Consider the following 14211-nt stretch of genomic DNA (forward strand, 5'->3'; position numbering starts at 1 on the left):
GCAGAGGAGGACAGAGTCTGCTCCAGGCGTGTGTCTTCCTTCCTTCCCGCAGCGGAGCGGTGCGCTCGAACAGGGGTCACCGGCAGATGACCACAGTCGAATGCTTCTTCCACGGGCGATTGTGTCCCGCTGCCTCTGCTGAAGCCCTCGTCCGCCTCCCTCACACTGCTTTGCACAGAGGCATGAAGGACGGAATCTGGATGTGGGCAAGGTGTCCAGTCTTGAGACTGCGTTCCACATCCCTGGACTCACAGGGGTGGACGGGGTATTGAAGATGTTCATGTTGCCAGTGTGTGGGATTGCTGTCCTGACCCTCGATCTAGATTTCAGGTATCTGTCGTGGAAAAGAATTGAGGTGGCAGTAGCTTTGAGCCTAACTGCATCACTTCTGATGTCAGTCCCCGAAGGTGTCAGACGTGGGGAGAGAGCCTGTCTGGTGGTCTGGGGACAGCTGAGCTCTGCCCCAGGTTACTGAGTTTGTTCCTGTAGTGCGGAAAAGAGGGAATGTTTATAAATACTTGAGCAGCTATTGGCTTAGATTCAAAACTCATATCTGATGTAAGATGTCATCTTTTTGGTACTCTAAAACTAAATTTTGACCTAAGAGTTTTGAATCACTCTTCAAGCATGTTGCCCTTGAGCCCCTTATTTCGCCATGACCCTGATCTGCGGCACCAGAGCGCACCCTCGTGCGTGTTTTCCCATCCCTTCTCCCGTCTCAGACGATTTCCCCAGATTGTTTGGGGAAGGTCTGAAGTTGCACCCATTCGTTCCATGAGTCGGAAGCCACATCTGACCGCTGCACATGGGATTCTGTTCCCGCAGTGCCCTGCGACGAGCCTGAGCGCCGTGTTCGCATTGCGGAGAGGCCAGCACCCCCCACAAGCTGTCAGCCGGCCCCGAACGGTCTCCTCTTTTAAGCGGCTGCCTTGGGGAGCAGCTGCAGCCTCCCAGGCTCTGTGGGCACCACGTGCTTCCCTCCGAGCGGAGATTATTGCTCTCGTAGGGTTTCTGTAACAGTTTCCAAAATAGAAACAGAATCTTTGGTTTTGTTCACAAGGAATCATCAAGCCTGCCTCGGAAACAGATGTGCCTCTAGACTTCAAACCTGAGAGCGCGCACTTTCTCCGCGTGCTGGCCCAGAGCTGGTCGCTGAAGAGCACGTCCGAGGGTTTCCTACTGGGTCGGTCGCAGGAGAGCCACGTATGCACGGTGGCCTCGGTAGTGGCCGGGCTCATGTGCTGGAAATGTTTTTGGCACCACTGATTTAACTCTGCTCCTCCTCGCGAGCCTCCCTCAGGTCTCATGAAAGATTTTTTAAATTTAGCACAGAGCATTTCTGTTGGAACACAGTGGTTCTTTTCTGCAAGGATCGGGGTATCACGCTTTCCCTCCAGCAGTAGGTGTGGGGGTCACAGCAGGGACGGGGTCCTCGGGCACCGTGTGCAGGAGCCAAACCGGCAGGACGTGCCCCCACGCCAGGAGATCTGCTCACAGTCCCTTTGCACGCCTTCAGGGCCTGCGTGGGATGGAAGCAGCCATGTCGGCGGAGACTAAAGCTTTAGTAAGATTTCATGAACTGTCATCCTTTTTCTCTTGAACCGTGAACATGAGGATGTCTCCCTGTCTTTGGCATCAGAGCATGATGCAAGTAATGGTTTTTTAAATGACAATATCTTAAAAATAACATACCATTTGTTGTTACATCCGATTTGCTTTTTAAATGCAGTAATTTTACATTTTTCTTTTTAGAAACAATTAGGGTGAACAGAATATTTCCAAAGTCTGGTTTAGAGATTAGTGTGTGTTTGTTCACTTGGCACTCATTCACCTTGTTTTAGATTTTATTTTTCAAATTACTGCTTTCAAGAGATTGAAATTACTCTGTATTACATTGCACGGTAAGAAGGAAAACAAAGCATTAGAGTTCCCTCTCTTGTACAAAATGAACATTAAACTATTTGAGATCATCAAGGCTCTGAAATGGAATAATCCCTTCTGAGAGATGACTCAGTGCCTCACTTCACTAATTCAGGGGGACGGTCAGAAAGGGAACAGTAAGTAGTGCAAGGAGGAGTTCTTTTCTCTGAATCATGTTCATTTATGTGCTCAGTTTTCCAACCCACCTTATAGAGTTAACTTTCAAATATTTGACAGTATCTTGCCTCTGGTGGTGTTATATATGGCTTAGAAATAAAATTGGAGGATTCATCATTTTATAGGCATGTCTTGCTGTAAGAAAGTCATGTACATATATCCCTTCTTTAATTTCCAGATAAATAAATAAGACCAGAATTCCATAATTGGCATGTTTACTAGTCTCTTTTGATAAGATTTCCTTTGAAAGCCAACTTCTCTGGGGTTTTAACAATAGGGTAAAGAGTAAGAATAGTTTGTTTTTCATTAGTTTATCAAGCAGACATTCATTTTATAAAGTTAAGATTCATCTTTATTAATTTCTTGAATGATGGCTGTGCACTGCTGTGGTCTTGGCTGCCACCAGCACACACGGTGTCTGTTCCCTTTGCTGTTTCTGTGAAGTACAGGGCCTTACACCCTTTGACAGATGAAGACATCGAGACTGTTAGTTTCCATGACTGGACCGCAGCCAGTAAACACCCCCATCACAACCCTGAGCTCAGGTCTGCTGACCCCTATGTTAGGGACTCTCTCTAAGTACAACAGGAGAAAGCAGTTCTAGAACTGGAGGGCCCCAGGGACACAGGGTTCACGTATGTCTGTCATCATCAGAGGAAGGCATTGCCTGGTTACCGGTTTCCAGTGGGGGAAGCGTGTTCATCTTGGTCGTGTTTTGGTTGCACCACAGTTCTTTGGGTTGTTTGAGGGACTAATATCCATTTTTCAAAAAAAAAAAAAAAAAAAGAAAGAAAGAAAGAAAGAAAGAAAACGAAAGAAAGAAAAAGATAAAATTTATGGAAGTTATTCTCTCCAAACACTAAAGTGACAAATGTTATATAAATGGCCTTCATTTTCATGAGTACCGGCTGGCTGATTGTTTTCTTTTTAAAGATATTTTAAAATATCACTGGGGATATATTTGCCGAAGCCTATTTTAGTACCGTGATTTCACTGACGTGAGGATCAGACAGTTCACACGAGCATAAGTGCCACCCCCCCTTTCAGGCACTAACATACCCCAACACCAGCCTTTCTTGGTAAATGGTAAATGTGTAGGGTTTTGTATTTCTGTAGTTTGGGATGAATACTATCAGAATACAGTACTATCCCCAGATATGAGCCAAGGACACGCACCAAGTTACCTGATAACCACATCCTCAACATGAGGATTCATTTCCACAGGCACAGCTGTTCATTTCCTGTTCATTTCCACAGGCACAGCCCTTTCAGACAACACAAAACCAAAGACAAGCATGAGATAGACCGAATGACCCTCACCGTGGTAAGGAGATTGAAAACTCTGTTTTTCGATGGTGGGTTTTTTTTTTTTTAAGATTTTTCTTTTCTTCTTTATTTTTTTAGTAACCTCTACCCACAACGTGGGACTCGAACCTAAGACCCCAAAATTGAGAGTCACATGCTTCACCGACTTAGCCAGCTAGGCGCTCCGAAAAACTCCATTCTTATTCACATTATTATTTTCACGTCTCATTCTGTTAACAACCGGTTGAAAAATTTGCTTTCTTAAAAAAAAAAAATGAGTGGGGATCAAGTTCCTAGAATTCCTGACAGTTCAGTGGAAATAGATGTCAAGGTAGAAATTACAGTTTGCCACCCATCAATTATAGAAAGATGCAGAAAGTCAAAAACTAAACTAAGAAGATCGAAGAAAAGGAAAAATTGCCTAGGCGCATAAGAGCAGGAGACCTGTTTCTCCGCACCTGACCCCAGCTTAGTGAGTGGCATTGAAAATGACTAGCAGTCTGTGATGCCTGACTGGCTTTTTCAGTGGAATGTGAGACTCTTGGTCTTGGGGTTGTGAGTTCAAGCCCCACATTGTGACTAGCACAGTTTCATGTTTCTTTAGTGTAAATATTAATTCACAGTGCGTCTGCAGTTTTTAACACTGTCCGTGTCCAAGAAATGAACTTAGATTTGGTTGGGTGTCAGAGCTTCTTGAAAATCGTGTTTTTTTTTCTCTCCCCCAGAATGTGGAGCTCCCGGAGGCCTTCTCCCCGGAACTGCGGTCCCTTCTAGAAGGCCTGCTCCAGAGAGACGCCAGTAAGCGGCTTGGCTGCCATGGAGGCGGGTAGGCTGTTATTCTAGCTCTCGAGTACCGACACCCAGAGCACAGGACAGTTAGTTACAATACATTACACTTCATTCCTAGCCCCTAAAAATCTCCCACTTTGATCCGGAGGGGGGAATAATCCAATGGGAAATATGTATGTTGTCCTTTGTGTTTCATAATTAACGACTTGAAGGAGTCGCTCGCTTTTCAGCTTTAAAAAAATTGATCCTGTCGACAGTGGAAATGAATCCCGATATCTTGCAGTTCATTTGGTGAAGTTTTACTAATTAGGTTTGCAGTGATGGCAGTTCAGTATCCTGATCAGGTTCTTACGTGTTTTCTCTCACGTGTAACTGGCTGGCTGCCATCTTAAACGTGCTTTCTAGCTGCTAGGTGTCCAGAACGCCTTCCTGCAGTCCTCAAACTTGACTGATACTTTGGCTGGATATAGAATTCTAAATCAATAATGATTTTCCCCCAGAACTTTGGAGATATATTGCTTTATTGTGTGCAGTAAAGCTGGTCATGGAGCCCAGTTATCTCTCCTGATGTCAGGAGCTGAGAGTTCCTTGTACTGTGGAAGCTCATTTTCTTCAGCTCGGAGAATACTGTTTTTTAAATTTATTTGACAGTCCCTCTCCTCCATTTCCTTGGTTAGCTCATAGAACTCCTTTTAGGTTTCTGTTGAAGTTTCTAGAATGGCCATCAGTGCTTCTGACCTTGAGTATTCCCTGTATCTTTGCTTTGATCCTATTCTACTATATGTGGGCTTAAATCTCTAATCCCTCCTTTGATTGCTTTTTAAAATCTTTAGCAGGCTGAATTTCTTCAAAATAGAACTTTTCAGAGTCCCCCCACCCCTACTCCATTAGAATAAACACCTAGCTGCAGGCATTTTGGGGTTGGATATTGAGGTAGAAAGTATGGTGTGTGCGTGCGTGCCTGCATGCATGAAGGGTTCCATCTACAGAGTTCAGCCTGTCTTCAGCCCATGTCTCACCATCCCCTTCCCCTATCCCCTTCCACATACATGGCATTGAGCCTAGAACTCAGCACCTCTGAGCCCCAGGCAGTAGCTCTGCCAATTTATTGTTAGTAGTCTCTGCTCCTCCGTCCACACCCATCATGTCTACTGATGGTTCTGCACCCCCTTTGTGGTGCATTTATGACTCCGTGTTCCTCTTCCATCATTTTAGCGATTGTTGGGAAGGAACAAATGCAAAACACAAAAGGACACCTTTTGACTCAGATTTCATTCATTCATCCATTGAACACTTACTGAGCACCCCCTGAGTGTCAGCCATTGTCCTAACTGCTGGGGCTAAGGCGGCCCACATAGGCAGACCCAGCCCTGTCTTCTTGGAGCTTCTGTTGGGTGGGGGTGAGTGACATTATAGAAATGATCAGATAAGTAAGATGACCTCAGACCGGGAGAAGAGCATAAATGAGATAAATAAGGCAGTGTTGTCCTTGAGAAGCCAGCGTTAGGAGGAGAGGGGGAAGGACCCAAGGCAGAGGGGTCAGTGAGGGTAGAGCTTTGACGGGGGCATTAAGCTTCCATGATGCAGAAGAGCAAGAAGGCTGGAGAGCTAGGAGAGGGAGGTCAAGAGCAGGTCAGACAGGCGGTGGGCTCAGGCAGGTCCTGTATGTAGGCCGTGTCCCTGGACTTTGCTGTAAGTGCAACAAGGAGGCCTCTGGAGAGTCTTGGGCAGGGTTATAGGGAGATGGGTTGGAAGGATGATGTGGGCCTGGCATGGGGCGGGTGGGGCTGCGGGATGTGTGGTTGGAGGGAAGGCTGGGGCAGAGGGCAGTTAGGGTCATTCAGGGAGGCGGTGGAGACCTGGATGGTGGCAGTGGTAGTGGGACATTTAGCATCTCCTTCATGATCGAAGACCATGCTGCCCCCACCAGGAATCGGATCTCAGTGAGGATAGGAGACAGTAAGAAGTAGTCAGCCCCAGGAATTGCCCAGGGGTGGGCTGTGGAGTGTAGTGGGGCATTGGGGCTGATCCGGCTCTTTGGGTTTAGATGACAAGGCGTGGGAGTAAGTCAGGAGTTCTACAGACCTCTTGCCCCATCAAGTGGAGACACTGAGCAGGCGCTGGGTGCGCGGGCCTCCTGGCGTGCAGGACGAGGTCGGCGCTTGCCACACGGATCTGGGAGTTATCTGCAGGCCCAGGACATCTATAGGCCTGGCAGGGTGAGGTCACCCAAGGAATGATAGCAGAGGAAGGGAACTGAGAACCAGCCCTTGGGGCTCTGCCAGAGGGGACAGGGCTGCGGGGGGACCCAGGGCAGGCCTTGGCGGAGAGTCCTTTGTGGGCATAGGGTCCATGCACTTTCCCCATGTAGGCTTTCCTCATGGTATATAGTCGTTTGTCTTCTGCACAAACTGAGCTTTGAGCATGGTTTCTGGGAAAGCTTGTTTCTTCAGTATCTGAGGAGGTGTGGCATACGCTATGTTCCTAGATTTCTAGTTTGCTTCTGAATTCATATTTGGTCCTTCATATGCCTATCGTTTGATCTGACATGCCTCGTAGACATTTGCTGCAAATCTCCTCAATGTGGAGATCTCTAATTTAAGTCTTATTTGAATTTGTTCTCCTGGCGACAGACTCCTGTGTATCTATCTGCGACACCTCCTAGGTTCTCTCAAACTGGAATAAATTACCACATGAGATAATATTCCTAGTTTCCACCCCATACGATATTTCTAAACATTCAGTATTTCCTGTGTTGGTTTGAAGAAAGCATATTTTACGTGCTTAGTGAAAGAACTGAAAATAGTCATTTCTCTGTGTTCTTCCCAGGAGACAGTTTTTGGAAAATATTCCTTAGGTTTGCAAATGCACCCTTACCACCTTTGTGCCTCTTCCACAGGGCACAGGAAGTGAAGGAGCACATCTTTTTCAAAGGCATCGATTGGCAGCAAGTCTACTTACAAAAGGTACTCTGTCTGGAACCCCACACTGGGCACCACCACCTCTGTGCTTGGGTCTTGGTCCCCACTCCCCGGGGCCCCCAGGCTCCCCTGACAGCAGTGCGAGTCCTTCTTGGCCTTCCACCCATGGGCTGCCACTACCACCAACTCCCTCTGGGCCAACTTCTCTCTGTTTCCCTAGTTTAAAAGTTTATAAAATATCTGCAGTATGCATTAATAAATACTGAAACAGAGCTGTTATCTAATGCAGATGTCTGTATAACTGAGATGTTTTTAGCTTTCCCTCATCTTTTTGACTTCCTATCTGAATCAGTGACAATATTTTCATAAGGACCTCTGTAGAAATGTACAAGAAACGTGGGTCACAAATCTACACCTACTTTCTAGACCAGCACCACACAACTTAAGGATCAATGATAGGATATCAACAGAATCCCTACCCTTAAGATATTTTTTCATATTCCCATTGGTACAGGAGAACACCCCACATTAAAATTTTTTCTTTTAATGTTGATCAGCTTTGGGTTCATTTCTACATCATCTCCAGCTGTCAAGGAGTGATGCTATGTTAGTCCCACCTGCTGTGAACAAGAGACCGGGCTTCGGCTCTGCTGGCCCCTCTGCGGGGCACCTCTGTGGGTGTGGAGCGCTCCCTCTGTTGCGCCCACCCTGCCCCTGCACACTGAGGCACCAGCAAGTGGAATGTGCTGCCGTGTTGTCTGAGACACGGTGTTTTCCTAAAGCTGAGCTGGCTGGATGTACAGTCTGGAGATTTCATTATATTCAGTAATGCTTTAAGACCCTGGACATGAATCTGTTTTTTTCCCTTAAGTTTTTCTAAAATCTGGGGACTTCTTTTAGGGCTATTGCAGGCACAAGCTTGTTCCTTGCACAAGCCCATCTGTGAAGGACGCATGGTGAGGTGTAGGACCTCGGCTGGAATGCTCAGAGAGTGCAGCACACTGTAGAGTGATAGGTGGGGATGGGCCGTGAGGTGATCTGATAACTGAGCCCCACTTTCTTGGATCTTCTAGTACCCTCCACCTTTGATTCCCCCCCGGGGAGAAGTCAATGCTGCCGACGCCTTTGACATTGGCTCCTTTGATGAAGAGGATACCAAGGGCATCAAGGTACCCGTGTGACGTTCACCCTGGGTGTTTTGGGGGGTGGAGAGATGTTTTTCTTGGCCAGCAGACTGAGTGACTATCTTAACATTGGCTTGCTTGTGGAATGTGACTTATCCGTGAGCACCTGCATGCATAAAGAATGTAGACGTCAAGGACCTAAATTAGAAACAATGAAAGCTTTCTGTGGACTAATCATTTTATGGTAAGTGGTCAGTTTCTTACGGATCTGCATATACTTGCAACTAAACTAGAGCTCGAGCATATATGAAGCAGAGAAAAGCAACTATGTGACAGCAGACACATTTTGCCTCGTGCCAAAGAGCCAGCCATCTTAATCCTTTTAAGTATTCAGATCTGTCTGTGTTCAGATGAAAAGAGCAAACAGCATGAGTCATTTTGCATTTGTCAATCAAAAGTGAAATAATCACTGCAAGTTTTTTTTTTTATATAATCCTCTGCATTTTTCAAACTTTTGTTCATATCATTATGTTTCCCAGTAGACGAGGCATGATTATAGACGGTGAGTCATGAGGGAAAATCATCCCCCTCAGGCTGCTAAGTCAGAGTGTGTCACTGCTGGTTGGGCTGCGGTGTCAGGAAGGAAGGGTGGCCGGGGTGCTCCTGGGACCAGCTTCTCAGGAGGTGAAGCCGAGGCACTGGGAAAGCAGAGAGAAGCCACTTCTGTGGTTTGGCGCAGTGGCTTTCCCCAGGGCTGCAGTGTTCCCAGTGCTCTGACGTGTACAACCCCAGGCGCAGTCTGCAACCTGGACAGACTGCAGGCGGCCGTCAGTGCTCTGGGGAACGATCATTCCCAAAGTCACCTAAAAGGATTACTGTCGTCCCCATAGAAAGTTGTCAGCAGAGGAGCTGCCACAAAAGGGTGCTAAAAACACCACGGCTGTGACGTGGGACCCCACAGACATTTTTGATGTTGAGAAGAGATTGGTCATACTTTAAATTTCGTAAACCATAATCAAGGCTCTGGAGTCAAACTGGGCTTGCATCTGCCCTTATTCGCTGAGTGACTTTGGGTAACCTCTCACTCCCGGGTTTTGTCACCTGTGACTGGTTTTGACGCCCGAAGTTCTCTGAGGTAGGAGAAAGAGCTGCTTTAAGCCTCTTGGCCTGGAGTCCCTGCGAGGAGGTTCTGTCAATGTGGTTTTCGTTCTTTGTGACCAAGAGCTGAGGATGAGTAGGCTCAGAGCAAGAGGGGGCCTGTGGCCAGGGATCCAGAGGGAAGTGAGGAGCGCGGGACGGCCTAGTCCAGCTAGAGGTTCTGCCCCTTAAGAAACCACGCATTCTTGATCTTTTTAAACAAGCAGCCCAAATAAATATACTGTTTTTTTTAAAAAAACAAGAACAAAACCAACAAAAAATCTCACCTCAGATAAGTACAAATTGTCTTCCTTGTTTTATTCATTTTCAGCCACTTATGCTAAATCTAGAAAGTCAGGGCTCTCTGAAATTCTAGGAAGTAGAACCGTTTGTATTACAAAGCCCAGTTGGCCCTTCCCAGCAGCTACATTGGAAAGGAGTATGTTTTTACTTTTGGTAAACCCTTCAGAATCCGTACTGGAGGCCATGATCCCAGGGTGCCCCTCTGGCCTGCTGTACTAGCACCCCCCCCCCAGCCCTCCCACACACACTCACACTCACGCATGGCTGGGCATACCCCTCCAGCGTTCATGCTCTGGGCCACCGAGGACTTCAACTCTGGGCTCAGCCTGGGCTGCTGAAGGAAGCGGGAAGAGGAGAGGAGAGCTCGGTGAATCAGAGCGATCCTAAAATCAACACGTGATCCTAACAGGTCGCTGAGGGCAGGTAGAAAGCCCTCTGTGTTTGATCGATTTGCTTAAGTCTTGGGGGCAAGTGCTTCTTCTTGCTCTTTTTCTTGTCAATAACTTTCCTGCTGTAACATCTCTCCAGTACTCATCTCTCAGGCAAAGGAGCAAGCAAATCAAGTTTCTCAAGAGATCTGTGCTTGTGAGTGACAGCCGTGCTCCGCTCTTTCAGTGAGATCACTCACCTTTCTGCCACAGAACTGTAGCTCAGAGGCATAAAATCACTTTCTTTGCTCATTTTCAGAGTGCAGCCTCTCGGCTCAGGGGCAAGACTGAAGGATTTTGAGCAGTAGTTTGGAAGAGAAATGCTATCATTAAGTGTAATATTTTTTCCCGTGCCTCTTAAAGGCGAAGTTGCCGAAACCCCCTCATCTTCCGAGCTCTGTGGTCGCACATTTGATCACGCTGTTACCCTGGGTTCATGGAAGGTTAGAAGGTTCGTGGAATGAATGGACAATTCAGCCTCCTCTCCCTTCTGCTCATCTCACTTTTCAGATGAATTGAGGGTGGTGAGAAAACCCTCCCACCTTCTCCCTTTTAATTGTTTCTCAAAGTACGGGATGTAATTGCCTACTTTGGCAAATAGAGTCTCCTCGCCATCATTGACATTCTGTTTTGCTGTCAGATCTTTCTGTACTTTAAATAAAGCCCCGTACATGTTGTTTTTCATTGGCAAAAATGTAACAAAGCTGGTATAAGAGAATGGGCTGACTGTCCTCTGCGGTGGGCCTGAAAGGTGAAGGTGAAGGTGTCCCCAGGTACCATGCCGGTTATCAGCGGCAGACATTTGTGACAAGGAGCGAGCCATCTCTGAAGGATTGTATGCTGTGGTCCATTTATCACCCCACGTCCAGTTAGGGTACTTCTGAAGCTGTTGCCTTGCTAAGTATGTTAAATCATAACTATCTTGATCTCTTAAAATAATAAGCTTCTTGATTGCGACCAAGATCTCTACAAGAACTTCCCCTTGGTGATCTCCGAGCGCTGGCAGCAGGAAGTAGCAGAAACAGTTTATGAAGCAGTAAATGCAGACACGGATAAAATCGAGGCCAGAAAGAGAGCTAAAAATAAACAACTTGGACACGAAGAAGGTAAAATAGCCAGCGTGCCTCAAAATATTTTCAACGCAATGAATTTTGTAAAAATGTCTCGTAAAGCCAGAAAAGTTTTTGGGTCATAAAGTACGTTCCAAGGGTGGCAGGGGGGAAGGCCATAAATAGTGGCATGTGGCTTGGAAAAGCTCAGTGTAATATTTCAAAGTCTTCAGTCAATATATAAATTAAGGTGGTCAGCAGTAGGGTATCGTGTGTCCTCTGCTCTTGGAGCTTCTAGAGCGAGTTCGCAAGTGTCTTTCTTAAAGACGCAGTATTTTCATGCCTGGAAGAGGCCCAGCTTTGTAGGCACATGACCTGGGCCATCTCACAGGCACCCCGCTGGGTTGAACGCCCTGCCCTCACCGTCTTGACATTCTCAGTCATGTTTGAACAAGGGCCCTGCCTTTTCCTTTTCTTCTGGGCTCCACAAAGTATGAAGTGGTTGTCACTGGTGAGGAACCTCGCACACGTGTCTCTTGTTCAGCACTGTAAATGGGAATAATGACATTTGTTTCACAAGCACCTTAAGGAATTGCCAAACCACATTTTTTTTTTTACAACATTTGAGTGCCCTGTTGGGATTTCCAAAGTGGAGTGCCTCACATTGGGTGTTAAACCAGCCGGCCATTCTTGAGTCACCAAATGTTGTCACTCTCCATTTTCCTAAGATTCTAATGAATCTGGGATATTTAAATGTACCTGGTCGATGATGAGGATATTATTTGCTTTCCTTCTAGGCAAAGACTGTTCTGAGAGGTTAACATTCTGTTATAAGAGTCATCTGCCAGAAGCAGTTCCTTTGTGTTAATAAGTTACTCGAATGGGAGTGGCTTGATGTGGGCTGGCCGGTTGTGTCCATCACCCACTCAGAAACTTGTGCCCGAGTCCCGATGGGTTCCTCCCGCGTGAAAGCTGCCAGTGTTCCCCAAGGGAATGGAGCAGCCCTGTAACTGTGCTCACCTCCATTCTGCAGAGAGAAGGGCTTTGTTTCCAAGCTGTTCCTTTGCGCGCCCATTGACATCACTTTGGGCTGTTGGCTGTAGCTAATTTTATACAGGAAATTACATCAGTTGATCCAGGGAGGGCCATGGTGTCACCAGAATCTTGACAAACTGGACCTAGAAAAAAGAGGCATGTCTTAATGACCTTACCGAAGTATATCCTTGCATCCAGCAGATTCATGAACTTATCTTCATATATCACTGGGTTCTTGGTTGAAGATCTCAGGAGTCTCCTTACAGAACAGTACAGTCCAGGCTTAGGTCCCTCTGGTGAACCTGCAAGGCTTCCACCTTCCGTATACTTAAGCTGTGTAAACACTTTGGTGTTAAAATGACAATTCTGGGGAGCCCACCGATCACCTGTCCTCTCCCTCCTGGGGTCTTCCCCTTCCCCGATATACCAGACAACATGGGTATCACTTCTCTGTTTGCCATCTGAGTCTCCTGTTAGAACGTTAGCTCTTGGAGGCAGGAGTTCTGTCTCCTGTCCTGTAGCACTGCTGAGTCCAGGGCACCCAGAACATGCCCAGCACCAGGCATTCCCTTCAGAGCTGCTGAATGATGAGGGGAGGAGTAAATGAATGGTTTTTAGTGTTCTCCAAATATTTTTAGTGTTCCTTTAAAATAAGAAACCGGAGCCAGCCACTTAAAATTAACCTTTTTAAAAAAAGAGAGAGAGAAAGAGTGAGAGAGGCAGTACTTCACTCTAATGATATGATCGGGATTCCACGAGAGCGAGTTAGCTCGGTCTGTCTAGGTAAGCGTGTACTGGAGGGATAAATACAGCCTTAAGGAATAAATGTTTTCGAGCCTTGTGTTACCTTGGCTGCTTGGTCAACCCCTTACTGTTATTGACAGGATTGAGGGGAGAACCCCAGTCCCACATAAAGACAAAGGTTCTTCGGGCCTAGCTTGAACTGAATTATCCTGTTTGTACCCTCTCCGAGCCGCAAGGGAACTTCACGAATATCTCCCAATATAGAGAAACAGCCATTCACTATGTTAGCGAAGACCTGCTCTTCTGATCTCCCGCTCACCTGGGTCTCAAAACCGGGACAACGGTTTGCACAACATGCTCCACTCATAGAAATCTGATTTTTCCAAAGAGTGTATCATTCTTATTTGTTTGTTTCTGAGAAGAGCAGAGCCCGTCTGTGTCCAAGCCTGTCTAATTTGGGGTTGTTTGTATTCCCCAGATTATGCTCTAGGAAGGGACTGTATCATGCACGGGTACATGCTGAAGCTGGGGAACCCGTTCCTGACTCAGTGGCAGCGTCGGTATTTTTACCTCTTTCCCAACAGACTTGAGTGGAGAGGAGAGGGCGAGTCCCGGGTAAGTCTAGTGTGGCCTTCCCAGCACTGACTGGCAGCGTCCTCGCTGTTGCGTGGCTCTCTCGGAGGGCTAGCACGTCTAACCAAGTATCGTGCTGAGCTCTGGGTGTCTATTTGAACTTGTGCACAGGAGATTTGGGATGTTCAAACTCTAACTTTTAAACTTAGAGTCGGGGGTGCCTGGGTGGCTCAGTGGGTTAAGCCTCTGCCTTCGGCTCAGGTCATGATCTCAGGGTCCTGGGATCGAGCCCCGCATCTGGCTCTCTGCTCAGTGGGGAGGCTGCTTCCTCCTCTCTGTCTCTGCCTGCCTCTCTGCCTACTTGTGATCTCTCTCTCTGTCAAATAAATAAATAAAATATTTAAAAGTAAATGGATAAATAAACTTAGAGACAAAGAAAGATTTTGTAAAGTCCGAAAACAGAATGTGAGGTCAAAACAGATTTGAAGGAGGCTGGAGAGTAGTCAGGGAGATCAAAAGAGATTAAAAAAAAAAAAAAAGAAATCCAGGACTTTGGAGTCAGACAGAGGCGCTTGAATCCAGGGTTCAGAGAAGAAGGTCTGGGGTCCACAACACAGCCTGAGGTTTGGGGGTATGGCTGTGCTCAGTCTCCCCTTCATGTGGCCCCCTCCTTGTTGGGCTTACATGAAATAAGCTAAGTGGTGTA

The 14211-nt window shown here is 46.8% G+C and overlaps 1 protein-coding gene across 3 annotated transcripts in view; it reads left to right on the plus strand.

Annotated features, from left to right (window-relative positions):
- The window catches only part of GRK3 (G protein-coupled receptor kinase 3), a 122629-nt gene that overhangs the window by 99017 nt on the left and 9401 nt on the right, over positions 1–14211 (plus strand). For all 3 annotated transcript variants that reach the window (XM_013063483.2, XM_045081484.1, XM_045081485.1), the window contains 6 exons: positions 3355–3421; positions 4128–4228; positions 7091–7157; positions 8186–8281; positions 11048–11210; positions 13411–13547. In XM_013063483.2, the coding sequence (XP_012918937.2) occupies positions 3355–3421; positions 4128–4228; positions 7091–7157; positions 8186–8281; positions 11048–11210; positions 13411–13547 (631 nt within the window). The remainder of the gene's footprint in view (positions 1–3354; positions 3422–4127; positions 4229–7090; positions 7158–8185; positions 8282–11047; positions 11211–13410; positions 13548–14211) is intronic.

The sequence above is a fragment of the Mustela putorius genome, unplaced genomic scaffold (genome assembly GCF_011764305.1).
Source record: "Mustela putorius furo isolate JIRA1106 unplaced genomic scaffold, ASM1176430v1.1 tig00000578_pilon_pilon_pilon, whole genome shotgun sequence".
NCBI lineage: Eukaryota > Metazoa > Chordata > Mammalia > Carnivora > Mustelidae > Mustela > Mustela putorius.